At 36.5% G+C, this 27812-nt stretch overlaps 2 protein-coding genes across 2 annotated transcripts in view; one reads left to right on the plus strand and one right to left on the minus strand.

Annotated features, from left to right (window-relative positions):
* The first annotated feature begins 1882 nt into the window (after positions 1 to 1882).
* Positions 1883 to 7470, plus strand: LOC140156021 (uncharacterized). The gene is made up of 6 exons (XM_072179117.1): positions 1883 to 1889; positions 3299 to 3385; positions 3907 to 3948; positions 4148 to 4204; positions 5805 to 6099; positions 6462 to 7470. The coding sequence occupies exons 2-6, from the start codon at positions 3364 to 3366 to the stop codon at positions 6931 to 6933; spliced, it is 888 nt and encodes a 295-aa protein (XP_072035218.1). The 5' UTR covers positions 1883 to 1889; positions 3299 to 3363; the 3' UTR covers positions 6934 to 7470.
* Positions 7471 to 9898: 2428 nt separating this feature from the next.
* The window catches only part of LOC140156022 (tumor necrosis factor receptor superfamily member 16-like), a 61928-nt gene continuing 44014 nt past the window's right edge, over positions 9899 to 27812 (minus strand). Inside the window, exons 2-5 of the mRNA XM_072179118.1 lie at positions 18127 to 18622; positions 15426 to 15633; positions 14062 to 14210; positions 9899 to 12900 (exon numbers count right to left, since the gene is read on the minus strand). Coding sequence (XP_072035219.1) covers positions 12602 to 12900; positions 14062 to 14210; positions 15426 to 15633; positions 18127 to 18622 — 1152 coding nt within the window. The 3' untranslated portion in view covers positions 9899 to 12601. The remainder of the gene's footprint in view (positions 12901 to 14061; positions 14211 to 15425; positions 15634 to 18126; positions 18623 to 27812) is intronic.

Consider the following 27812-nt stretch of genomic DNA (forward strand, 5'->3'; position numbering starts at 1 on the left):
AGAGGAAGTGGTAGCGACGACGGCGGAATCTTCCCATAGTTACTGATCGTTCTGAGTGGGACCGATTTAGAAGAGCCCCAATGGGAATCACTAAATAGCCTGACATATAGTATATGAAAATATACTCTCATTGGTCCATCCAGATCAACCTTTTCATCTATTACCGTAAAATGGGGTAACTTCGGTTAGCGGGGTAACTTCGGTCGGTATATTTTTTGAAACGATCATATTTTCGTACAGCAATATTGTTTTTAGTCATATTTGGTGTTAATTTGTTGAGAAATATATTTGGAAGAAATAATAGTCGATCATGTCAGGATTTTTGACCAAAAATGAGCCTTTTTTACATTTTTTTTTTTCAGAAAAAAATAAAATCGATATTTGTGAGCCAGGATGTGTGCTTGATTAACTTTACAAGGGGTCAAATGTCACAAAAAACATCAACTTGCCCATATACAGCGAAGATCAATTTTTCTGATTTTTTTTCCTTCATGGAATGTAATACTCTGACCAAAGTTGCCCCAAATTCGAGGTAACTTTGGTCATGCTATTTTTAACCCCTAGGGCACCCTTACAAAATTATTAAAACATCTTTTTCAACTTCAAAGTGTAGTGGGGAACCCTAATGTCATAAAAAAGAGTAAATTTGAAATATAATTGGTTTTGTTTGGAAGCAGTGGTTTAAAAACTCTGAAAAGTGCCCAAAGTTACCCCCATTTTACGGTATTCAAGACATTGTGTAAAAGATTTTAAAATGTGAAATATCATCAAGGGGAGCTGTAATACTGCTTAATCCAATTTCACGCATTCTTACACCTCAATGGCAGCCATAGCTGGGTCCCCCCTTAGGTCTATCCAACCTAAAATGTGAAATGATGTGGCCTTGGCGGGGAAATTAAACTGCATTCCATCACCCGTGTTATACACGTAAACAAAAGAATGATGAAACTTTACAACACAATACAACATCGATTTTATGCGTATTTAATCCACCCAATTGGGCAGTAACAACACCAGTTTGGTGCAGAAGGGACCCAGTAATGGCCGACTGAATTCTGACCATCACTTGGCTAGTTGGATTCGTCTATAAATAGATTAAAGATGATTTCCCGTGTATACGCTGGCGGAAGTTACGTAATAATCGGATTAACTACCATAGCAATAGGTGAAAACAATTTTTGAATATACCGCGCTGCACTGATATGTTCACGCGGTACCTCTTCATTGAACCATATCATGCTCATTACTTACACCTGTAAGATTAGTATCTTTGAAAAGACCAGTATTGTATTCAATCTATGATTACAGACATACACAGGTGATGAGTGTAACCTGCTTGTAGTGCAGCGCGATACGTTCAAAATTGTTTTCACCTATTGCTATGGTAATTAATCTGATTAATTACGTAACTTCGCCAGCGTATTCGCTGTCGTAGTGCACGTTAGTAACCATTGGTTACTGCTCCAAGCCAAGGCTCATACACCTGTTCCAAATTTTGATATGCCATAGGCTTTGCGTTGTGATCATTTCGATCAGTGGTTCGTAACAAAGAAAGCGTGATCCAGTTGACCTGGCAACGGCCATATTGTAACGTGCACTACGACAGCGAATTGGAAATGAATTCTGTGCATGCATGAGCAGGACGTGTGTAGCAGGTCCTTGCGCAGACTGAAGATAACATCTCAATTATTCCATGATAACATTTGCCCGGCAATGTGTATGGTTTATTTATAGCACCGGGAAATTACCCGCTCACGAAATGTTATAACGGCGGGGAATAACCCCGGGGGAATAACGCACAACGTATATTATGTTTCAGTTCCATAAATAATAGACGTTCATTACCAGTACTGTATCATTACTGCACTGGCTTCGATGTCAATGTTTAGGTGAGTAAAAATGATTTTTAGTAATTGTATAGGCCTACATTTTCATCATCAGGGATACAATAGGGCCTAATGTCACTATAGGGCTTGTGCATGAACTTGTGCAAAGGGAATTAATAGGCATTCGGTCAGTCATGCAAGTGCAGTGTCGGCCCAGGAGTGTCGGTCATGGGCATTTATGCCTCCGCTATATCGGCATCGGCCAGATTTTCACTCAAATTAAATTAATATATATAGGCCTATGCTCAGTTTAAAGAGAATGTAAAGTACATCATGTAAGTCGAACTTCGAATAACAAACCTTGAAGTTAAAAGAGCACGCATAAACGTAATAAAAATCCCTTTAAAATGGGATGCGTCTGGTCCAGAGAGGAGATTGGATGCGTTGTGGGCATGGAAACAGACTTGCCGAATCGGAAATCATTGAAATACTAGTGTATGTATTCTCGTGGCGTTTTATTTGTCAACATATAAAAATAAATGTACTTGGTGGTAATTAAATACAAAAATGATAAGAAAGTTTTGACAATTATTAGTTTGTTGATGGTAGGCCTATTTATAGAGATACAAGATGTACTTAAGTTATGTCTGAACAATTGTAAAACAATTTTAGTGAAATGTGCAAATTGTATTTTGTCTAACTGATTGTATACTGTTTGAATAGTTAGCTCAATTTATTAGAAAGTTGCCACAAACATGTTGTAAGAAATGTAAAATGCTGGTGGAGCAGCGACAGGTGTTTTCTCTAATTTGATCGATACTGGTTGACCCCATATGGCCTTTGACCCGGGATGACCTCTGATTGATGACCTTGGATGGCAATTAATTAATTAACTAATTAATTAATTTTAATATAATTTATTAAGGGTTAATATAAGCAAAATTTAGGAACTTCAATTTGTAATATCATTTAGGCTACTTTTCAGAATTACTTACTCCCAAGTCCATGTTAACAGGCCTATTCACTAGAGGTGACGTCATTAATTACCATAGCATTATAGCAATAGACAATTTTTAACCTTAATATCATCCTGCACTATGGCGAGTACAAGCAGGTTGCACTCATCACCTGTGTATGTCTGCAACCCAGGGGGGGGGTACTCAAGTTTGATTTTGGTAGGGGTGTGCCATTGAGAATTTGAAAGTGGACCCATAAATATACCAGTTTTTCAAGAATTTTGGACCCATTGATATACCAAAATTGTCGTAGTTTTTACAAATTTTCCCAAAAATGTTTGGAAAATTTTGAAATTTTGGCTATAGATTGAGGCAAAATTGGGCTATTTTTCGAAAAAAATTGAAAAAATATTCAAAAAAGGACCCATTCATAAACCTAAATTGGCTCGGGCTTATTTGCATATATCCACTAAATTGTGTTAATTACTTATAATTATATATTATATAAATATGCAGCTAAACACCATCTGAGATCTCAAAGAATCTATGGTATCCTGATAGTGGGATATCTAAACAGAGGAATGGCACGACACGGCGAGCCAGGTAAACATTTTCTTAAAAAGCCATAGTTATAATTTGATTTTTTTGTTGTCATATTCATAGAGATTTATAATTCAAATTGTGATAATAATGGTAATAATTTATTCTTATATAGCGCATCACATCAAAGACCACAAGGCGCTTTACAATAAATATTAAAAAACATAACATTATTTATAATGCCATCATTATTATACATCAAGGTCTCTGGAATGAGCGTTTGGACAAGTATTTTTTTGTGGGACATGAGAGCACATCAGACAGATATATTGCATAGATTTTCTTTATTCGCGATATAAAAAAATTGAATTATATACACTTTATATATTACTATACGGGTCTTATTTAATTTTAAGCTATTTAAGAGAATTCAAATAGAGCGAACTTTCCATGGCAACAGTCATTTATACTCATTTAAAAGCCAATTTCACCAGTAAAATTGACCAATTGTTGTTGTTGTTGTTGTTGTTGTTACTTACATAATTATTTAATCACTTAATTACTTACTTTACTATTTTCCATAGAAGCTAAATTAACAAGGATTGGAGAAGATGGAGACGGTCCAGGTACAATAGTTATAGTTTGTATTTCACTTTGGGTGATAAGTATGATGATATAAACATGATAAAAGTAAATCATCCCTTTATTTATTTATTTTTAATGGGCGGTTCAACGTCAACTAGACATGGCTATGCTTGTATAATATATTTGGTTTTGTTTTCTTGGTGTAAACTTGTGCAGTGTTTTGTTCTGCTAATTTTTCAGATGTCGAAAATATTGGCAGAATTAATGGAATTCAAGGTCAAAACTACGAAGATGTGGGTAAGTTAAATAAGCATGCAAATTCATTGGAAGAAAATAAATTTGAAACAATCGAATAATTTCCACAAAGCTTTTAACTTATTGCCATAAAATATAAAATGATAGATGCACGTACACTATCTCATATATAATAGCTTATTTGCATGCAGCTAAATTCCCAAGATTAAAAAGTTGATATATTCGATTGCGATGAGGGACAAGACTCCTGAATCCAAGCAAATCATAAAAAGGTATAGGTAACCCGATTGACACCTTCTCCCCCACTTAACCCATCAATGTGGTTTTTTATATCAAATGAAATATCACATTTTTCTCAATCTCATATTGAAATTAGGCGTTCCAAATCGGTATATTTCAGAGGATATCATAAAACACTGTCGAATTAGTCTCACCTCGTCAGCGACTAATTCAACTTTTTTTTTCAGTAATGATATCTTTGGAATTTGGAACTCATAATTTCAACATGTTAATGAGATAATAGGATCTTTCATTAAGGGGGTACTACACCCCTGTGGTAAATTTGTGACTATTTTTGCATTTTTCTCAAAAAATAATAATACACTGGTAACAAAAGTTATGTACATTATTGGGGCAAGGTTTCCAATTACTACACTGAAATTTCAGTGACTTACGACAAGCGGTTCAGTATATATGATCGAAAATGAGGTACATCCTAGCGGTACCTTATTTCTTATCATAAATAACGAACTGCTTGTCTTGGGTCACTGAAATTCCAGTGTAGTAATTGGATTCCTTGCCCCAATAATGTACATAACTTTTATTACCAGTGTGTTATTAGTTTTTGAGAAAAATGCAAAAATAGACACACATTTGTCGAGGGGTGTAGTACCCCCTTAACTCTTATTAAAAAGGGTTCTTGGCTCTCTTTTATTTAGAGCCCTCAGGCCTCAAGAGAGTAAGGGCTCTGGAAAATTTAAAGAACAAAAAATGGTTCTTTCTTACCTTTCCAGAACCCTTTTCAGGTCAGAAATAGTTCTTTCTCTTTGTAGAACCATTTAAGGTTCCACAGGACAGCTCAAGAACCATTTTAGGTTCCATTGAGAACTGTTTTATTGATATCAATTCATTATTACGCTGTGTAATTCCATCAGGAATTAGTCACATTTACAATTAACATTTTTACACGTTCCTTTTGCATGAATTCTTGAAATGAAAGGGACGACATTTTAGATTAAATGCAGACTTCCGCTCTCCCCGTGGTTCATTTAGAATTGGGTAAACGAATCATGAAAGTACTCCGTCCTTCGGAGGGGACGTTAAGCCGTCGGTCCCGTGTGCAGAGAGCCATACCTGTACATGTATTTCGCAGCCAGTTTCGAAAAGAGTATGGTGTTAACCCCTGACTGTTCCCAACCCGTCCCGGTGTTCAAATGGACCCAATGGAAATAAGCTTCAATAGAGGCTTTCTTTGGTTATCCAGGGTTGTCAAAACCCGAACAAATCAAATCAAAATACCCATCCGTGTTAATAAACAGTTAAAACCCATTACTTCTATAATAAAACCGTAGAAGAGGGATCGGATTTTTATGCTTACTTCACATTAAATAATTTTGTCTTCTGTTTTATTTGTCTGTTACAGATATTGTCCCTGCAAATATTCGGTTTGAACGACAGGTGGAAGACGTCATGGAGTACGTGGGGAAATATATCTCAGATTGGTTGTTGTTACGGTTAAGAACATTGCTTAACTTCTGGGAAGTTATATGTTCTTACATCATGTTCGCGATGATACCTATCTATGCAGCATATGATCAAGGGGTGATAATTTGTAATGAGCACCATGAACTGATCAAAAAGATCCTACGTTGGGCAGGGTATGCGATCATAGCAATATCAGTACTCCTTGTGTGCCGAATGCTAGTCATGCTTTATAAGTAAGTATGAAACCATTTGAAATGACATCTCGGTACCATTTATAACATTACACATATTATTAAGTACACACACTTAACAGCAATTATAATTATTATATTAAGGGCTCGGATAGCAACGTTTGCACAGTATTTTATCTGGAATATAAGAGCACATCAGACATATCGAATTGCATTCTGAATACGAGGGATGTCTTTCTGATATCAAATGATGTGCCACAAAAAATACTGTGCTAACGTTGCTATCCGATTCCTTAAGTTAATTTCGCCTGTTGGTCTTTGCAAGTATCTAAGATCGTTGAATGTTAAATTTTCTGATTGTTTACCTGCTTTTGCTTGTTTTGTTTCATTTGTTTATTTTTCAGTGTTCAGGATGACATAGAGGAATTCGCATCATTTGTGAAAGCGAAAGATCAAGAATTTTTAAAGATTATGGACCATCAATATAACCACGTTGACGAGATCTACGAAGCTCAGCAAAACATCAAAGATCATCTAGAAGCAGTGGAGAAAAAAAGCACCGACGATCTGGCCAGTCACGACGGAGCACTCGCAGAAATAAAAACCTCTATCGTGGAAGTGAAAAATGAGTTCGAGGATTTCATGATAAAATCCCAAATGCATATGATGGAACTACAAAAAGAAAGTCAAAAAACGCAAGAAAAGATGATGGCTATGCAACACGAAAGCAACCGCGAAATGGGGAAAATTCGTGATGATGTGAATGGTGTACGATCAGAATATCAACGGATGAAAAGGTCTCTTGATTCGATAGACTATAATATCCATAAAATGAAGGAATGTGGATTTTTTGCACGCCTTTTTGGTTACTGTTAATCCATGTATAATAGAAAGAAATGCGTTTAGTATAACTTTGTATTGTTAGTCTGTACCATATGTACCACTGAGGTTCCGGGTTCATGTCCTAGCCATCCCCGGCGGTTGTATGTGGAATTGATTTACAGTCCATGTATAGGCCTACTCTGTCGTATTAAGGATTTCTTCAGATTCCTTCCTGCATCTAAACCCTAACTTTATTCCCCGAGCGCTGTCCGACATAAATGGGTATGAATCGGTAATATCTGCAAGGTGTTTCTGTCGTCATCAGTAGAGTACGTCGGTACGTCGGAATTATCGGTGAACTAGCGATTTTTACATGTTGAATTATTTAGTTTCGAAGAATAAAAAACATTCGATACCAAAAATGGCCTATGTTTATACAGTATAACCAAGGTCTTGAGATTATAAGCAATAGTAAATCGTACTGGTCATTCTGGCATCTTTATATCAACATCAACTTTCTATGAAATGAAATGATTGCAGGATATGATATTCCTGTAACGTAACCTGTCAAAAGGAATGATTGTTTGATAATTGGTCTTGTCCAAATTTCGTTTAGATATGATCCTACGAAAGGGCGGCTAGTAGTCAATTCGCTACACTTCCGAACTGCAGTGTCCACTCTCTGGATATTTTCTTTTCAATTTTGAGTTATACTAATAATTCATTTTGAATAATATTTTCAGAAGTAACAAATGTAGCATTTATAAAGGACCCAATTTGACAGACGCATATCTGCAGAAGTTTGTTTTGAAAAGCGTTAGCGTGGATACACTGAATTTGTACATAGGTATATACATAGTTTTTATTGGAAATATTTTGTATGGAATCATTCATTGTCAGGATTTATTCTTGTTTTCTAAGATTAAAAACATAATTAAAAACAATAATATTAATGGTATTATATGAATTATTTATGATCTTGTGTTCGTATTCCGACTGAATAAAATTCTTTGAATAAAATAATATTGTTCTTTGCGATGTAGTTCAATGCTGTCATGAGTGTGATGGGTGTGTTTGGATTGAAAATATTCGGTAAACTTTAGGAGTCCATATTATTATATGATGATACTTTCGTAATGTTACTGTAAACCAATGCCGGATCAAGGCTTGCCATATTTGGACGCATTATATAAAGGGACCAATATCGGCCAGACAACCGCCAATTTCGGATCAACGCTTGTCCTATTTGGACACGTGATATGAAGCGTTAAAATCGGCAGATATCTGCCAATTTCAGATCAATGGTTGCCGTATTTGGTCGCGTAATAGGAAGCGTCCAAAATCGACAACACATCTACCAATTTCGAATGCGTCCAAATATGGCAACCGGCGTCGAATTTTTGGCGGGTGCCTTGCCAAGATACGACAAGCATTTATCTAAAATTGGCAGATGTCTTGCCGATTTTGGACATTTCGTTATAATGCGTCCAAATATGTCCCGAAATATGTCAAGCGTCGCCACAGAATTGGCAGATGTCTTGTCGATATTGCTCGCTTTATATAATGCGGCAAGCGTCGATTCAAAATTGGCAGATGCATTGCCGATTTTGGGCGCTATGCGTCCAAATACAGCAAGCGTCGACATATATTTGGCAGATGTCTTGTCGATATTTCTCGCTTTATATAATGCGGCAAGCGTCGATTCAAAATTGGCAGATGCATTGCCGATTTTGGGCGCTTTATATATAATGCGTCCAAATACGGCAAGCGTCGACACAGAATTGGCAGATATCTTGTTGATATTGCTCGCTTTATATAATGCGGCAAGCGTCGATTCAAAATTGGCAGATGCATTGCCGATTTTGGGCGCTATGCATCCAAATACAGCAAGCGTCGACATATAATTGGCAGATGTCTTGTCGATAGTGCTCGCTTTATATAATGCGGCAATCGTCGATTCAAAATCAGATGTCTTGCCGATTTTGGACTTTTTTATAATGCGTCCAAATATGGCAAGCGTTGATCCAATTGGCAGATATCTTCCTTATTTTGGATACTTTATATAGTACATCCAAATACCGCAAGCGCCGATCCGAAATAGGCGGATGTCTGGCCGATTTTGGACGCTTCATATAATGCGTCCAAATACGACAAGCGTCCAAGTGTCTTGTCAATTTTTGACTCTTAATTTTATAACGTGTCCAAATACGGCAAGCATTGATCTGAAATTAGCAGATTTTGCCGATTTTAGACGCTTCATTATACATCCAAATACGACATGCGTTGATCCGAAATTGGCAGATGTTTTGCAGGTTTTGGACGCTTCGTATTATGCGCCCAAATATTACAAGCGTGGGTTGGAAATTGGCGGATATCTGGCCGATTTCGGATCGACACTTGCCGTATTTAGACGCATTACATAAAGAGTCCAAAATCGGCAAGAAGTCTGTCAATTTCGGATCGATGATGGTCGCCGTATTTCGATGTATAAAAGTGCCCAAACCCAGCAAAACATCTGCCAATTTTGAATCAACGCTTGCCGTCTTTGGACGCATTATGTGAGATGTCCAAAATCGGTAAGACTGCCAGTTTCAGATCAATAGTTGCTGTATTTGGACGCATTATCACAACGTTAAAAATCAGCAAGACATCTGCCAATTTTGGGTTGACGCATGAATTATTTTTAGCGAACAAGTGAACAAGACTTTAGCTCGATAGGGCAGCCTATCAATTTTTAACGGAGTGATAATCGTCGACTGTACTGAGTTGCACCATCAGCTAACCCTCTATGCCACTCTCTTCCGATTGCTTATCACACTGAACACCGGTAAAAAAAAACCTGATATGCTACCATCTATATAGAGCTAAAGCGCTGATCCCTTGTTCTCTAATCCAAAATAATTCATGCATAACATGAATTGATAAAAAAAAAAGAATCCGGATTTGGCCGTTTGCCGAATTCATAAAGAATTATAACCACATAAAGACCCAAACGAAAGAACACTCGAAAACACCAGGATTTCATTCATACAATACACGTCTTATATTGTTTTCCACAAAACAAGACATTTCAACAAGTTTTCACAGACAAATACATTGTAAACAAATAGTACAATATAATACAAATATAATAATCCAATCAGATTGCAGCAATACAGTATACATAATAATGAATTTACGTTATGTTTTTGATATACTCCTTAGTGCAGTTGGTAGTTTGTTGATGAAACGAACCCATAAACCTTATGTTGAAGTTGAAGTCGAGCCCTATAATGAATGACTAAAATGAACAATGTGCTAATTCAAATCTTTTATTTTGGTTTGGTTTGATTATCATAACTGCGATGCGTTGTTTCTTTGTTTGCAAATCCATCCAAAGTGTATGATAGCACACGGAAGTTGCTCAAACGTGATTTAGACACGACAGACGACACTTTAGTATATTTTAATAACATAATTTGGTCTCATCAATAAGTTTCACACGAGCTGTTTCACACGAGCTGTTTCATACCTGGAGACTTTTGGAGATGTATTCGCAGTCTCCCACTATAGTCATGTAATCGGTGGTAACATTGAAGTATAGATATCGGGCCATGGAACATGTCGAAGAAGACTTTTAATCACTGGTAGTTTTGAGATCGCCAATTTCATTAAAAAAAACGAGCAAGTTCTGATGACTTCTGGTACCATTATTTTGAAAACCTTCCATACAAATATACAAACATTTTGATCTCATACAGGGTGTCCAAAATGATTTGTATTTTTCTCATGCGCCAATTTTCCATTGTATTTGAAGGGTTATACATTAATATGAGTAAGATATATATTTCATGAACTTGCGCTACAAGATCTTTGATTATCATGATTATAATCTTGAGATGGGACAACGTTGTTTAAAACGGAGATCAAACGCTTGTGACGCATGCATGCATTTTTTTGGACACCCTATTAGCATACAGACCATTTACTTAATTTTGACACCTTTCCGAGCAAACAAAACGTTTAACAGAAAACGTTTAAATGTCGGGTTATATAATGGGTTTATAAAAGCTATAAAACGTTCTAGTAACATTCAAAAACGTTTTTTAAACTTACTGCAAAATATACTAACATATTATAAAAATTGAGTGTTTTCATATAAAACGTTTTAAAAACGTTTCATGACCTTTATATAACCCGACATTTAAATGTTTTTAAACGTTTTACCAAAACCAAACACGTTTATAACGTTTTAAACACACTTTCAAGTTTGCCGTGTTCTTTATGAGCAATGAATGTAATCATCACATAATTGAAAAGAAAATAGTTCGTTGTCACACAAATCTCTGCATGTCATTCTAAAGAGGCTTATGACGTCACGGTCACATACATGTAAAAGATTAATCTACTGCGCAGGCAGGCAGGCCCGTAACCAGGGGGGCTGGAGGCGGACCCCCACCCAATCCCAAAAAGTCCCCTTTTTTGACCCAAAATTTCCTATTTGTGAGCGTAGCGAGCGAAAAAATAAGGTGTTTTTTATGCCTTTTTGGTAAAAAAAAGTCCAAATTTTGGGGAAAAAAGTCCCACTTTTTCAAAATCCGCGCCCCACCTTAATCCAAAAGGTCCAAATTTTGAAAAAGGTTCATTTTTTCAAAATCAGCCCCCAAATACATAAATCCTGATTACTGGCCTGTGCGCAGGTCAGCAAACAACCACACCGCGCCTTTGCCCTGACGTCAGACGCAAACTACTCTTTTTATATTTGTCTTTTGATTATGGACTTTCCGTTGTCCTTTGCCTATAATGCATATTGATTTTAATACGTCACACATAATTATAAAAATGTCACTAATTTGTACCCTTACGGGCAAAAATTCAGCTTATAATGTCAACATTAGCCTTTACGATGTGTGGCGGACACGATAGGATGGCGCTGTATGAAAAGTCTTTTGAATTTGCCGGGTTTTTACCCAGATCGAATACGGTACTGCGCCCTCTTGTTGTGTATCCATACTTCGAAAAGACTAATATAATGTGCTCCAGCAGAAATATTTCCCTGGTATATTGAACTAACACCTCAGCTATTTCAGGTACATAAAATGACAGTAATGACAAAACAAGTGCACATTTTAGTTTTAGTCACCTTTTCGGTACACAGATGTTGACAAATTAACAAGTCAAACATCAATCTCTTACACAAGACACATCACACGCTTGATTGCGTAGTGAGTTCGTGTGACATAGGTTAAAAAGAAACAAGTAGTATGGGATAAGGCCAAATATGGAGAATCAGGACAACACTTACAGCACATTGCCTGCATTGCCTGACAGTATTATATTCTGTTTTCCCCTTTTGTTTGGAGTTGTTTTGTTTACAGCTGCAAACACATAATTCACAAAGGTGGGATTTTGTGACAAAACATAATTAAAAAAATTCATTTTCATCTTTAATTTAAAAAAACATAAAACAATATCCTTTTAAAGGTCAGTCAACAAGATGGTATGTGGAATGATTTGTTTATTATTTATAAAAATGAAATACAATTGTACATACTTAAAAAAGACGAACCAATGCGGTGAGATTACTATAATAATGCATCCGTTGTTATGGTAATGACTTTTTGACATTAACTTCAAAAATAAAACCTGCTTCATTCTAACAACATTCATTTTCAAGTGAACTGACCTTTACAAGGATATAATAATTTCATAACAAGTTCTCTGTAAAGCATTTATATTAATGCTATGTATAAGCACTGATGGGTACTTTATCCACAACGTCTATCCTATTAATAGCATGTAAAGCAGTTACTAAGGCCCCCAGCGTTGCTGCATCATTTTGACTCCATGTTTCAAGCATTCTTTGCACAGGTAACGCTGTGTCACAAGTTTTTATATAATGTCTAACATCTTGTTCTGAGAAACCGAGTTTTTCCGCTAATCCTCTCCAGTCTCGGCGGTCTATTCTAGTTGATCCTAATGACATTTCTACTTCCATTCTCTTTTCTATGACTAAGTCTCTGTATAATGTTGTACTGGGAACTGTAAATAAAGAAAAGAAATGGAGATAAATGGGTTAGTATAATGTTACTCTAAAATGAGCGTTTTACAATTATTTAAGGTATCACTTTACAATATGATATTTGAAGGAAATAATAATATCAATGCTTGGACAGCAGTAGCATGGATGTTTCCGGTGTCTGCCCTCGCATACTGCACAAGGAATAAATGGCAAAATATAAAGATCCATGTTATTGTAATGTTATTTTTATAAACCATAGATGAGACGTGTATGTAGAAAATTGAATCAATATGTCGACTTCCTTTTCTTCACATTAACATGTAAGATACTGAAGTTATGAAAACTTTTGATGACCCACTTGTGTACAGGATACTGGTTGATTTGTGGCATTTTGTAGCTTAATATAGGCCTACTTCAATGACTTTGATAATCAAATCAAGATCTGCTTCCATCCTCCTCTGCACAGATACAAGCATTACCCAAATTATCCCTATTATGTAGTTGATTTTTGTGTAACTTAGCCTATACGTTGGTGTAGCTAAAGTTCCATAGGTTACAGTATAATTTTATATGGAATAACAGAAATTTGATTCCAGTCCTCCCAAGTCTTGCAGGATTGTACTCGTGCACTCGCCATTGGTTTTATAGGCTGGTTCTTTCAATACACTCAAATATAGTAACACTACCAGATTCCTATAATTGCTGCCTCCCATATAAGTTCTGCCTCCCATAGAGGTACACTGCTGCCCAGCTACTTCTTTGGAACTCATAGAGTACCTTTGTGGGTACTCCAGAGTACACACAATCGGAATCATGTGTATACAATATACAGATATGACAGACTGGTACTGCATTGGTACTGCACTGGTACTCTTGCATTAGCGCCAAACGCCAATCCGGCTTGAAATGTGTGTGTGTGTGTGTGGGGGGGGGGGTGTGGGCGGGAGGGAGAATCGGCCTGAATTGTCAAAAAGTGCATGGCTGAAAAGAACAACAAATGTGCCATTTTGTCGAAAGGTGGGCGGGGGAGATACACTCCCTGTCCCCTAGGGATTGACGCCCATGCTCTTGAGTATAGCCACGAAGTATCTGGGCAGCAGAGTATCTCGGCAGCGATAGGAATCTGAAGTTTGGACTCTAACTAATATGCTTCAATAATAAAATGCTAAATTATAGCTTACCTGCCATTAGTGGCATTCTAGAGCTTTGTAGATTCCGATCACTTATAGATAGCAATACACTGTTACTTTTGATTAATTTAGGACTCTTAGAAAGAACACCTGTTTCCACTAGTGTATCTTTGCCGACTATAGAGTTGCTTGTGTTGGACCTATAGAAAAAGAAACATTAAGAAAATTAACTTTCCGATTTGCTGTGATTAATCACTCTTCCCTAGCGACCTCCCTCCCACTAGTTAGAATGCTCTCTATCTCTCTCTTTCTCTCTCTGTCCCTCCCTCTAAGTTCCTCTGTCCTGTTTCTCTCGTCTCTTTCTACTCCTTCCCCTTCCTTTCTCTCCCTCTCTATTCTCAGCCTCTACCAGTTTCTACTGTAGCGCCATCACTTACTTTATTGTCATACTTGAAGGGTGAATAAAAACAAATTAGAGCAACGAAACCATCAACCAGATTGAATATTCTTTTGTCTAAAATGTAATATATGAATGCTACATTATAGTGATCTTGAGTAAAACAATAAAGCAATTAACAGTACCGTTTGATTTTTATGAACCATTTTACTTACAGAATGTACCATTTATATAAAAAATACCTAACAAATCATCAACTTGATTCTGACATAAATATAGCTACTTTGCATCATTGGATTTTTTGTTACTCACCCTGTATTTTAGAGGGAAGTATAGTAAGTGAAAGTTACAAATTGCAACAGTGTAATTTGGCACTTTCATATCGCATGGATGTCTACAAAAATATCATAATAATCAACGTATGCCCAAGTGTTGATAATATGTCCATTCAGTTGTGTTGATATCATATCATAATTCATACACATATTCTGTTGACATTTACACATTTTTGCTTGATTAATTGACATTTGGTATCTATAATCAGATCACTGTTCGCATAATCGCTTTTGTATCGCATTCAGCCTACAATGGCCATATGCTTTTTCTCATATTCGGGCTCATGATAAAATGCACCAAAAGAGATATAGGATTTATATCATTAATTTGTAAAGAAAGTACAGTATACTGGTAAAAGAATTAAGCTATTATTGAATAAAATTATTTTAGAAAAAACTAACATCTTTTAAAAACAGTAGGAAATTAGGAAAGCACGAAAGATATGCAAAAAGAAAGAAGTAAGATAGGGAGGGGAGGGAGAGAGAGTGGGGAGGGAGGGGGAGAGAGAAGAGGGAGTGGAAGGAGAGATTTAGGGGAAAGAGAGAGGGGTCAGAGGGGGGATACAGAAAGAGAGGGGGTAAGGGAGAGAGAAAAGAAAGAATAGAATATAATAACCAATAATAAGATTAGCACTTACGAGTCACGACAATATGAACGCGTTCACAGATTGACAAATTCTCACCTTATCATTTTCTGGTTTCTTAGTTTCACTTTATTAAAAGACCATCGTTTGAATATCACATATATCATGAGACCCACAACAACGGCACCAAGTAACACACAGTAGATTGGTACAACACTGAACGATTTCGGATTGCGGGGTGTGAGTACTACGGTTGGATCGGTTGATACCGCTGGTTTATTAGATGATCCCACTAACTTGAGAGTACCTGCAACATAGGAATACAAAATACAATTGTTTAAGCTATGCGACAAAATAATACATCTTATCAAAATATCAAGTTATATTATTATCTTCAACTATATTATCTTCTGAAGATAGCAATGATATTTGAGTTATGAAGTTATGTTACATTCAACTTACTATCTACTGAAGATAGCAGTGTAAAAATATAAGTGTTTAAGTGATATCATGAAATGGTGACGATTAATGCATTAAAGGAGTTTCTAGGAGTATATCACATTTCATTAATAATAGTACAACTGCTATCTACTGAAGATGGATATGAAAGATGTTGAAGTATTTCAGTGATGTATTGAAGGTATTTATGTATTAAATATGATGAAAATCATTGCTTGCTACTGAAGATAGAATGAAAAACATTGAAGTGCTTAGTGATGTCATATACTTGGCGTTTAAAAGGGCGGGCGCAACTGGTGAAGATAGCATTATAAAGGTGTTTTTATGCATTAAATATCATGAAAGAGTACAACTGCTATCTACTGAAGATATCAATGAAGAATATTGACGGTAATTTAGTTATGTTATTTGTAAGAATTTAAAAGGGTACAGTTGATGAAGATAGCAGCATATTAAAGATATTTTTATGTATTAAATATGAAAAATACCGATATCTACTGGAGATAGCAATTACAAATATTGACGTATTTCAGTGATGTGATTTCTAAGTGTTTAGAAGAAAACAGCTCATGAAAGGTGTATGAAATATAGTAAAACTGCTATCTACTGAAGATAGCAATGAAAAGCATGGATGTGTTTTATAACGGTTGAAATGATGAAAATAGCAGTGTACGCCAAAGCTGTTTCTAAAATATTGAATGGCATGAACAATGGTACCACTGCTATCTAATGAAGATAGCAATAAATATTGAAGTGTTTTAGCAATGTCATTTATAACGGTGCAACTGATGGCGATAGCAATTATACTTTAAATGTGATTTTAAATTATAAGATCTTGTCTAACGAAGAGGGAAATTTAAGTATCAAATGCTTTCTATCATGTAATTTTAATTTAGAAATTTCAAAAACAGTGGCGCAAGTGCTATTGAAAATAGCAATGAAGAGTATAATAAGTGTTTAAAGAATGTAATTTTGAAAACGGTATAACTGTTGAAGATAGTAATTTACTCTAAAGGAGCTTCAAAAACAATGAATCGCATAAGCGATGATGCCACTGTTATCTTAAGATGGCAATAAATCTTAATTAAGTGTTTTGATATGTCATTTATAACTAAGCATGCAACTGGCGGTAATTATTATACCGTACATTGAAGCCTGAAGGTCTTTCTTTATTTCATTAAAATTATATACTTTTTATATCTACTGCATTTGATACAAACATTATGTATTTTATTGGTGTCATTTATAACGGTGCAACTGGTAGACAAAGCTTTATACTCTAGTGGTATAAGCAATGGTATAAAGTATTGCTATCTACTGAAGATAGCAATACAATGTCTCAGTGTTTAGTGGTGTAATTTATATCGGTGTGACTGATGAATATTATAGCAATATACTGTCACCGTATTTAGAAGCATTGTATGTCATGAACCATCTAAACTGCTCTAAATGATGATGACATGTATCAAAATGTGTTGCAATATGTAATTATATCTCAAGAACAATGGTTCAACTGTCGACTGAAGATAGCAATTTAACGACAAGTATCAAATATTAAGGTGTTTTTTATATGCAACTCTAGCGATATAACATAAAGAAGAAGAGCTTCAACGATGTCATAACGGTGCCATTGGTGGATATATCAATATACATTAATGTGTTTTTAAACTTAAATGAACAATGTTACAACTGCTATCTACTGAAGATAGCAATTAATGACAAATATGTGTGAACGTTTTTCGTCACACCTATTACTATGTAATTCTACTGGAGATTGTGATTTAACAACAAATATCACAGGGGCTGTTTCTATATAATTCATGAGCTCGCGTAGTAGAACTGCTATCTACTGAAGGAAGATAGCATTTTAATGAAACATTGGCCCCTAAATGTGTTTTTATGCATTAAATGTGTACCATATACAATGACACGAATTACAAAATGCTATCTACTGAAGATAGCATTTAATGAAAAGTATAAAGTAAAGATGTTTTCATACATTAAATATGTACTATATACATGTACAATGACACGAATTACAAATGCTATCTACTGAAGATAGCATTTAATGAAAAGTATAAAGTAAAGATGTTTTCATAAATTAAATGTGTACACCAATGGTACGAGTCAAAACTGCTATCTACTGAAGATAGCAGCGGCACATATAGGCCTACTAAAGGTGTGTTAGTGTTTATAACGTATGTCACCATTCATGGGACAATAAATATGATATCTTTCTGATCGAGGGCTTTTAATTATCTTGAATTATGAGGACAAAAAATAATGACAGGGTTGAATTCGATCTCTCTTTCTAATGTTCCATCATTGCATAATTAATTACCTGAACAAAGTGTGTCTGAAAACGTTGTACACTGCTGCAACACTGTACTTCCTTCAGGACACAAAGTACACGGTTTACAGAAATCAGTAGCACTTGTCCCATCTGAAAAGGTCCCGTTTGCACACTGGCTACATTTTGAATCCATATTTGTAGAACACGCCACCACAACCCCATAACCCGGGGGACACATATTACACTGACTACACGTCCCATCGGCATCACGGAAGTAGTCTCTTCTACATTCGCAAATAGTGTCTTGCGAACTATTACATAATTGTGCGAGGCGTTCATTTCTTTGGCAGCGACTACAAAGTTTGCATCCCGATGTGTGACTCCATTCAGGGGAATAAGAAATATCGGGATAACACTGTTCACAGACTGTGTTGTTATCTCCACATGACGTGATGACTCCGTGACCAGGCGGACATTGCTTGCAACAAGCTCCTTTAGATGTGAATTCACCGCTGGGGCATTGTGGGATCGATGAGGAGTACACCTGTACATAAAAATAAAAGAATAGGAGAAAAGATTTTAATATCATGCTGAACTTCTGTTTTAAATATTTCTGGATATCATAAGTAATGATCAGAGATGTAGCGAACAAGGCATGCATGACCATACGTTGTCACGATCAGGTCACTCCTCAAAGAAGAGTTTGAGGCTTCAGCCAGATTGTCTGAGAAGTTGTAATGTCTTTATAAATGTGTTGTTTGATTTGTTTGAAGCATTTGTAACACGTTGACACGATAATATCAAATACTAGTAATATATCCTCGGCCGGTAAAACTTCAATTAACTCGGCTACGATTCGTCACGTTTTTACAACTTCGGACGCATTATTTATCCATAAACATGTTGAAGGATATATTGCATACTTTTTCTTCTTTTGAGACTTAAGGTTTCTTTTTTCGTCGGGGTGGTTGGTACCAGGAGTTGGTACGGTACTAAAACATTGATATGCGCCGAACTTTTCTTAAATTTAGCCGAATGATCGAGCATGCATAAAGCGCTTTCTGGCAACCCTGCTTTCTTGGAGTGCTTTTAGCGCCCTCAATTTGTAAATGCATTTGTTAAAATGCCCCTAATATTCAGAACGCTGAAGTAAAACAGCTGAAAGTTTATATGCAAAGTACTCCGGGAAAGTACTCAAGATACTGTACACCCACATTTGCATGTGAAATCATCCTTGAGAAGAAACTGTATCACTCAACTCCAGCCTAAATAATGATCTAACAAGCAAGGTCAAGTCGCCCTACTGTGTTTGAACTCCGTCGTAGCTGTTTGCTAACATTATCAAACCGACAAGTTCAACTTCACTTACAGACCCCCAAGAGATAGCGATAATCTAATGTGTGTTTAGGCGCCGGTTTACAGTTGTAACAGTAAAACATTCCTGTCATGCCAAAAACCACACCTCACCTGCTTTTAGCCGTCTGCGATTCGATTTACACGAGTCATGCAGGGAGGTTTGTAAATGGGGTCCATGGCGAAAAAAATGTATATTGCCACATATTACCAAATGGTCGATGATATTACTCAGTTCCTTCTAGAATCTGTGGTTTCATCTGCTGGAAATGGTGTTTTCAACTTTGATATTGGGCAATTTGATAAAATAATATATAGTCATGGCGTCAACCCTGGCCTGGGTGACCGGGATTATAATATGTAGAATAAACGGTTTGCGCGTTTTGTGAATTGTGAATTTCAAGAAAGCTTCAAGTTCCTTCAAAACAGGATCTGTGCTTCAAAGCCCGACCATCAAGCAAAGTAAATCTGAAATGATGCTAATTTCCAAACTTCCATAGCAAGATAGATTTTCATAGATAGAAATTCAGTCAAACGCAAGTCGGAAATGACGAAAACCAAAAGTTCCTCTTCGAATAACGAGCCTTATTTTAAATTCGGAATAACGAGCCTAGTTGTAAATTCGGAATAACGAGCCCTGTTTTAAATTCAGAGTAATGACCCTTCGGAATAACGACCCTTCGGAATAATGACCCTTCGAGCAATGACCCTTCGGAATAGTGAACCTTCGGAGTAATGACCCTTCGGAATAATGAGCCTGGTTGTAAATTCGGAGTAATGACCCTTCGGAATAACGGTCCTTCGGAATAACGACATGCCCCCGTTAATTATTTGAATTGACGATGCATGACGTAGTTTGGGTTTCTTTGCAACTTTCCAAGTGATTTTGGAATTACAAATTTAATGGTCAGTTCAGATGCGATATTAAGTTTGAAAGCAATATGAATATGCGCGTCATGCGTGACACGTTACCATGGTAACTGCCTTTCGTGAATCCATAATAATATGAGATTGGTCCAGATTTTTTAGTATGCATAGCATTGGTCCAGGCATTGCCTGGTCATTGAGTCTATTACAACAAGGACCTCAATGAGCTGGCGATAAACATCGAGTTGATTTTACAAAAGGTTAAGTGGATCCTCCAATGAAATATAAGACTACGTCGTCAACATGCTGAAGTCCACACTGAAAAATGTTGATAGCAAATTTATAACTTTTACGTCTTCGAGTTATTTGTTCAGTTTGCAGAAACTACCTCTTCAACATGCTGATTGAAGTCCATTGTGCAGAATTTTGATAGCAAAATATTTTCAAATTATCTGCTTGATTTGCAAAATAAAAACTACCGCTTCAACATGCTACTGATTTAAGTCCATTCGGCAAAATATTGATAGCAAAATTTCTAAGGTCTTCAAATTTGTTCAGTTTACAATAATGACGCATCATGTAAACACATCAGTTTGATTCGAGTTCACCCCTACGTATAATACAGTCACAGTAATTCTTGCAGAAATTAAACAAATTGTACAATGCATTTTTACATTTAATTGCATAATATATGATGTCATATGTAACAATAATTAATTCATCAAACAATACCGCCAGCTATATGCTTACTCATCGAACACTGCATGTCGTACACTAGCAAAAGGGCCAAGAAAAAATAGGAATTGAACAAAACTATGTGTAAATGGATACACTGATATGAAACTGAAAAGCATAGTTTGGTTGTGCCATGCTGTACACCTAAAACGACAAATAAATAAATAAATGATCAAAATACTGTAATTTTGGACTAACTATTTAGTACGGGAGATCATTCCCGTGTTTGTTGGCTAGTATTGGTGTACTCGTTGTTTTAATAGTGTATAGATAGCACATTATATTAATTGTTGCATTCATATTCAAATTATACAATTGTGTGATATATAGGTTCGCATGAATAGTTCACATATAAAGACATGAAAATAACCTTTCAATTTCAAGTCATAAGCACAATTATTATAGTGGTATACATGTAGACTGATCATTTCTATATCAAACTGAGAACCGCCACATCTATAGCATGTTTAATAAAACAATCACAAAAACATTACATTAGTGAAAGGGCAGATAATGAAACTAATGTATTCATTTTTATCATTCAAAGCACATCAGTAGACGACGCAATATATTTTGATGAAAAAAATCATCAAAAATAATATCCATTTATTAAAATGACAATTAATATATCAAATAAACAAAGCATTAAAGCACAATCCAATAAATTAATATGGACGCAATTATTGCAAAGACAGTCATTGTTGAAAATTACGTGACTCATCATTTATAATACAACATTCAGTTGTAAAAACAGAAGATACGCATGAATTCAAATGATCACATACAGTCCTTGTTCTTATATAAGCCCAAAACCCATGCTTTGATCGGAAACATCAAACATAGGTAATACTTTATTCTTTTTCAGAACGCACACCTGGAGCGATCAAATCCTGTGAATTCTTAAATCACTTTATGTTCTTGTTTTTTTACTTTAACAGAAAAACTGCGCGTCGACACTGTTTTGCTGGCTCTTGGCTGTATTTCTCTATTACTCATTAAGTGACGGGGATCTGTACATTAACAAAGCTCTGTGTCAATGTTGATTACATCTTTAATCATTTCCACTAGTTTATCAGTTGGTTGGTATATAATAGAAATAGTTCTTAACAGACTCACATATGCCGCAACCGGCATGGCAAAGATATAAGAATTAGTGAGTCACAAAATAGCGGCTTGGATTTCGGGTTGTTTTATTGGTTCGCATTAACAGTAAAGTGAGTAAACGATATATAGGCCAGTTGTATATTCCGAGCCAGAGAATTGAAGCATCTGTCCTACATTACAATTTCTTAACAATACTGGTAATATACATTGTAGGCCTTTGCATGCAATTTGTATTTACGAAGCTCAATATTTGGAAAAAATATATATTAGAGCTCACGAACATTATTTTAAGCAAAATTTAAGTTAGATAATAATGATTATTTGAATTTCAGCTCTGTTGATTTTTAGATCTTTCATTTGTGACCTCAGAGGATTAATTATAATGACAACAAACATAAGAAACATGTTCTAATGGTATCAGAAGTACCCATTTTAAAATTGTGCACTTTTTATAGCGGTATTTTATTTTTTAATTTTGAACATTTAATGACGGATAATAAAATCATCTACATTCAAGATGATATTTTTTATTATCCGATTGATTTCTCCTTTATTTATGTTTTTTGCAACAGCTGGGTTCTGCATTCGGGCAACAAGTTCGCTCACTAATGTTCATAAAAACTGATAATGTGAAAATAGTATAGAAACGGCGATAATTCGTATTGTCGGCATCTTTTTAGTGTTTGCCGACAAAAGATTTTTAAAAATATATATTATTGATTATCAGTTTTATCAATTTTCGCTCCATTTTGTGTTAAATCTGACGCCTAGTTTTAGGACTGTGTTACGGTTAAATACCGGTCATGAATAGTGTAAAATACTTGAAGCCTGGCTTGAAGGAAACTGAGAAAGAAAGTAATTTCATTTAAATGAATATTCCAATCAGCTATAGTCGGTTTCACACGAAGAAGATTTTAAAAAGAAAGGGTTTAGTTTTGTAATAAGAAACTAACAAGGCGATTTTAGTGCGGTGGTCAGTAGAGATTTCGGATATTTTATATGTAGGTCATACCTACCTTCTATATGGTCAGATGTTGACTGAATAACATACATAACAATAACAATAAGAATAAGATGTTACACTGTAATGATATGTCATTGAATGACATATTCTTGTTGATTATGGGTGCTTCAGATTATGATGTTCTGAAAATAGTAACCAATTTCGTTCAATCATGTTTTGATGTTAGATCTGGTAAAGTATGAGTATTTCTTGAGATATTTACTTCTTATAGTTTATATAGGTCTATTGTACAAGTTTGTGTTTATATTGTCTTAATTGTTGATTATACCATAATGTTTGGTGATTGTCAATAAACTCTTCTATAGGCTTAGTTCAGTAACAGTCATTACCATAACCCAATTAGGTTTAAAATGGGGGCAAAAATGGAGGCTACGTCTCAGAAGACTTGAGATTTGAGCGTCATTACTCGTTGACTGCCGATAAACGTCCCAATAAATCGGACTTAGTCACCGGTCAGTTCTCATGATAGATTTCCATGGCTAACGATGGTTAACTATGAAAACATGTTAAAGGACATCAAGATAATTTATTAAGTTATTTATTTTGAGCTCTTTCGAGTATCGACGAGTAATGGATATATTCTGTAGATTTAGGTTTTGTCTGTGACTGCTAATGTGAGGCCGTCGTAGGTCGTACGGGGCTCAAACTCGGTGGGTGGGTGTAGCTCTGTCCTGGCAAGAAGAAGTTTATGTTCGTTAAGTCATCCGACCCCGGCCCCCCCAACTCCCAGGGGTCATTTGAGGTCAAATGACTAAAGACTGTCATATGGGCATGAAACTAGGTCGTACGAGGCTCAAACTCGGTGGGTGGGTGTAGTTCTGTCCTGGCAAGAAGAAGTTTATGTTCGTTAAGTCATCCGACCCCGGGGCCCCCTCCCAGGGGTCATTTGAGGTCAACTGACTAAAAACTGTCATATGGGCATGAAACTAGGTCGTACGGGACTCAAACTCGGTGGGTGGGTGACGTTCTGTCCTGGCAAGAAGATGTTTAGGGACGCACCATTAGATACCAAGGGGGGGGCTGGGTAGTTTTTAAAAGAAAAAAAAAATTTTGACGCGCCATCTGAGCAAAAAAAAAAAATTTGCTCCACCTCAGACTAAAAAAAAAAAATTTGCTCCACCTCGGACCAGAAAAAAAAAGATTTGATGTCAAGGGTGAAAAAAAATTTGTCACAGTTAGTGAAGAAAAATGAACCTAATATAGCTTATATTGTAAAAAATTTTCGCGCTTCGCGCAAATTTGCTCCCTTTTCATTAACACTATTTATTTTAGCTTCAAAATGGTACGTATTTTGTGCGCATTTGTTTGTGAACAGATATTATGTAAGCTGGGTCTGTGAGTGAAAACACTTGATTCACTCTACTTCACAGATTTTCACCAAATTCCACCCCAATGTCAAAATTATTATAGAAATCTGTGCCACATGCCAGGGCCACATGACTGATTGAGAGCATAGGCGTAGATCCAAGGGGATAAATCCCAAAAAATTTGCTAGGGGTGGTCCATACAATCATCCCCAATGTTGACGCCTGTGTGGGTTTCTGATGAAATTAACCTAAAAAAAACCCAATTTTTGCGCGCTTTGCGCGCATTTATTCTACATTAATGTACCGTATTTCCCCCCCCAGTTTAGCTTCAATATGCCAAAATTGTTCGCGCCAAAAGAGGTTCATTATACTTCAAGAAAATTTTTACACATAAAAATAATGATGTTCTTTGTGGCACTCGAAATTTAGGTGTTACAAAACGTTAAAATGATTAAAAATATGGACAAAATTTGACAACTCGACAAACAAATTGTTGAAAATTATAGGACTTTACGATGCAAAAAAAAAAAAATTTGTCTCTCCGAGGTGTTGAAAAAAAAAATTTGCTTCATCCAGGGGCTAAAAAAAAAATTTGCTTCACCGAGGTGCTAAAAAAAAAAAATTTGTCACGACCCCAACTACCAAGCCCCCCCCTTGATATCTAATGGTGCGTCCCTTATGTTCGTTAAGTCATCCGACCCCGGGCCCCCTCCCAGGGGTCATTTGAGGTCAAATGACTAAAAACTGTCATATGGGCATGAAACTAGGTCGTACGGGACTCAAACTCGGTGGGTGGGTGTAGTTCTGTCCTGGCAAGAAGATGTTTATGTTCGTTAAGTCGTCCGACCCCGGGGCTCCCTCCCAGGGGTCATTTGAGGTCAAATGACTAAAAACTGTCATATGGGCATGAAACTAGGTCCTACGGGGCTCAAACTCGGTGGGTGGGTGTAGTTCTGTCCTGGCAAGAAGGTGTCTATGTTCGTTAAGTCATCCGACCACGGGGCCCCCCTCCCAGGGGTCATTTGAGGTCAAATGACTAAAAACTGTCATATGGGCATGAAACTAGGTCGTACGGGGCTCAAACTCGGTGGGTGGGTATAGTTCTGTGCTGGCAAGAAGATGTTTATGTTCGTTAAGTCATCTGACCACGGGGTCCCCTCCCAGGGGTCATCTAAGGTCAAATTACTAAAAAGTGTCGTATGGGCATGAAACTTGGTAGGTACAGTCAACATTTAAAGCAGCATTTTGGGGTCATCCAAGGTCACCACGGGTCATCTGAGGTCAAATTAGTAAAAGCTCATATATGGGCATGAAACTTGGTAGGTACAGTCAACATTTAGAGTTATAAGTTTAGGTCATTTTGGGGTCATCCAATGTCACCCTGGGGTCATCTGAGGTCAAATTAGTGAAAAGTGTCATATGGGCATGTCACCATCAGCCTGGTAATCGCGCCCAGCCGAGAACCGCCAAATATGGGTAACCGCCTAGTCTATTTTAAAACTGATGCATCAATGACTATGTTCATCATGTCATATAGAGGCCTTGCATGCGACGTATCATCCCGTAAATATGGCGGACTACTCAAATGCATTCAACAAAAGCATGATTGCAATCTACCGTGACAGTTCGTCTCACACACATAATCCTGCACTACGATCAAATAGGTTGATGACAACATTTTGATTGAATGGACTGCACTCCGCCATAACTACGGTGAAGGACACCGGTTGAAAACCTTTGTTTGGAGCCAATCAATAATTTCATGCAGGGCCTCTATTCAGCATCGAAGTGGTTACGTAATTCTCTTGGTTACCGGATCACGCTACTTTGGTATGCCTTCGAGTGCCATATACTTTATGTGGTGATCATTTCGATCGTGGTTCATTACTCTAGCGCGTGATCCCGTTGACATAGTAACATTACGTAACTTCGATACTGAATTGTATCATTCTCACATAGATATAGAAATACTAAATTCGTTCACTATCTATATTTTTACTTCTAGTAGAGCTCCAATCTAAGGGTTAAAGTTATGTTTAGGTTAGGTTAGGATTTTTTAAAAGTACCCAGTACAGTGAACCTTATGGTACAAATGCGCGCAAAAATTTTAGCATAGGCCTATTGAAACTAAACTGGTGAAATATGGGACAAAAGTGGAATAAATTCACGCAAAGCGCTAAAATGGCATTTTGTGGCTATAAAATGGCCAAATATGAGGTTAATTTCGACACAAACCAATACACAGGCGTCAATATTGGGGGGTGATTATATTGACCATCCCCCTGGCAAAATATTGTGGCATTTATCCCCCCGATCTACGCCTATGTAATTTAGAGCCCTGTGACTCCATCGGTCTCCCTCTCTCTCTCTCCCCCCCCTCCTTTTTTTTTCTTCCTCCCTTGGCGGAAACTCTAATAGGCACAAAGGACCAATATGCGATACGTAATCTATTTCCTCTTCGAGCGTGTTTATAGTGGTGTACGGTATTTATACGGTATCTTTATACGTATATGGGATTAGGCTGGAATGTCACTTATCCGTTATCTCGGCTGTTTATAGTGGCGACCAATAGCGCTATTCTGAATCCGAGGTGGCTGAACTCAGCGTGTTCGAGGTCACCGCAGTGCAATGTGGGAGACACAAATATAGTGCCAGTTTCAAATAGTTTGCCGTCGAAACGATACCGGCCTACTTTTTAACATTATTGCTGCAGTACCGTACCATATTTGTAGGTGATGTGTTATTAAACTGACAAATATGTGCTAATTAGGCCTATATAACCCTGCTCCACTTCCTTGAATAACGGTATCGTTAATCCCTGTCTGTTTATAGTGGCCGTATACGGAATGAATATACTGCAATATCCATCGATTTCGAAGGATATCAGTTCCGTATAATATGTGCGACAAATAGCGCTATTGGTCTGTTTATAGTGGCAATCAATACCGTATAAGATGTACTTATACGCTAAATACCGTATAATCTGGCTCACTATAAACAGACTCTTCTTTCTATATCTAACCTCCTTGGGCCTACATATTAGTACTGATATATCATACGCTGGCGAAATTACGTAATTAATCGGATTAATTAACATACTGAGCAATAGGTGAAAACAATTTTGACAAAAGGAGTTGTCCTTGTTAATTTGTAGACATGTACTTTTGATTATTTACATAGCTTCTTCTCCAATCACTGTGTAAAACATCCATCCAAAAATCTGATTGCTATTATTATATGGATGAATGGACATATCACAAAAGGATTGCTTATCTCAATAGGGCATGTACTTAAGCATTTTTTTTAACTGACCGGCGTTATTGGGCGTTTTATTGGAGGTCACC

This window comes from Amphiura filiformis, chromosome 6 (genome assembly GCF_039555335.1).
Source record: "Amphiura filiformis chromosome 6, Afil_fr2py, whole genome shotgun sequence".
In the NCBI taxonomy this organism is placed as follows: Eukaryota; Metazoa; Echinodermata; class Ophiuroidea; order Amphilepidida; family Amphiuridae; genus Amphiura; species Amphiura filiformis.

Bases quoted from the DNA above. Each gene is read 5' to 3' on its own strand.
- LOC140156021 (XM_072179117.1), top strand. From the start codon at position 3,364: ATGGCACGACACGGCGAGCCAG. The intron at 3,386-3,906 runs GTAAACATTTTC...TATTTTCCATAG, and splicing joins GGCACGACACGGCGAGCCAG to AAGCTAAATTAACAAGGATT. The intron at 3,949-4,147 runs GTACAATAGTTA...CTAATTTTTCAG, and splicing joins AGAAGATGGAGACGGTCCAG to ATGTCGAAAATATTGGCAGA.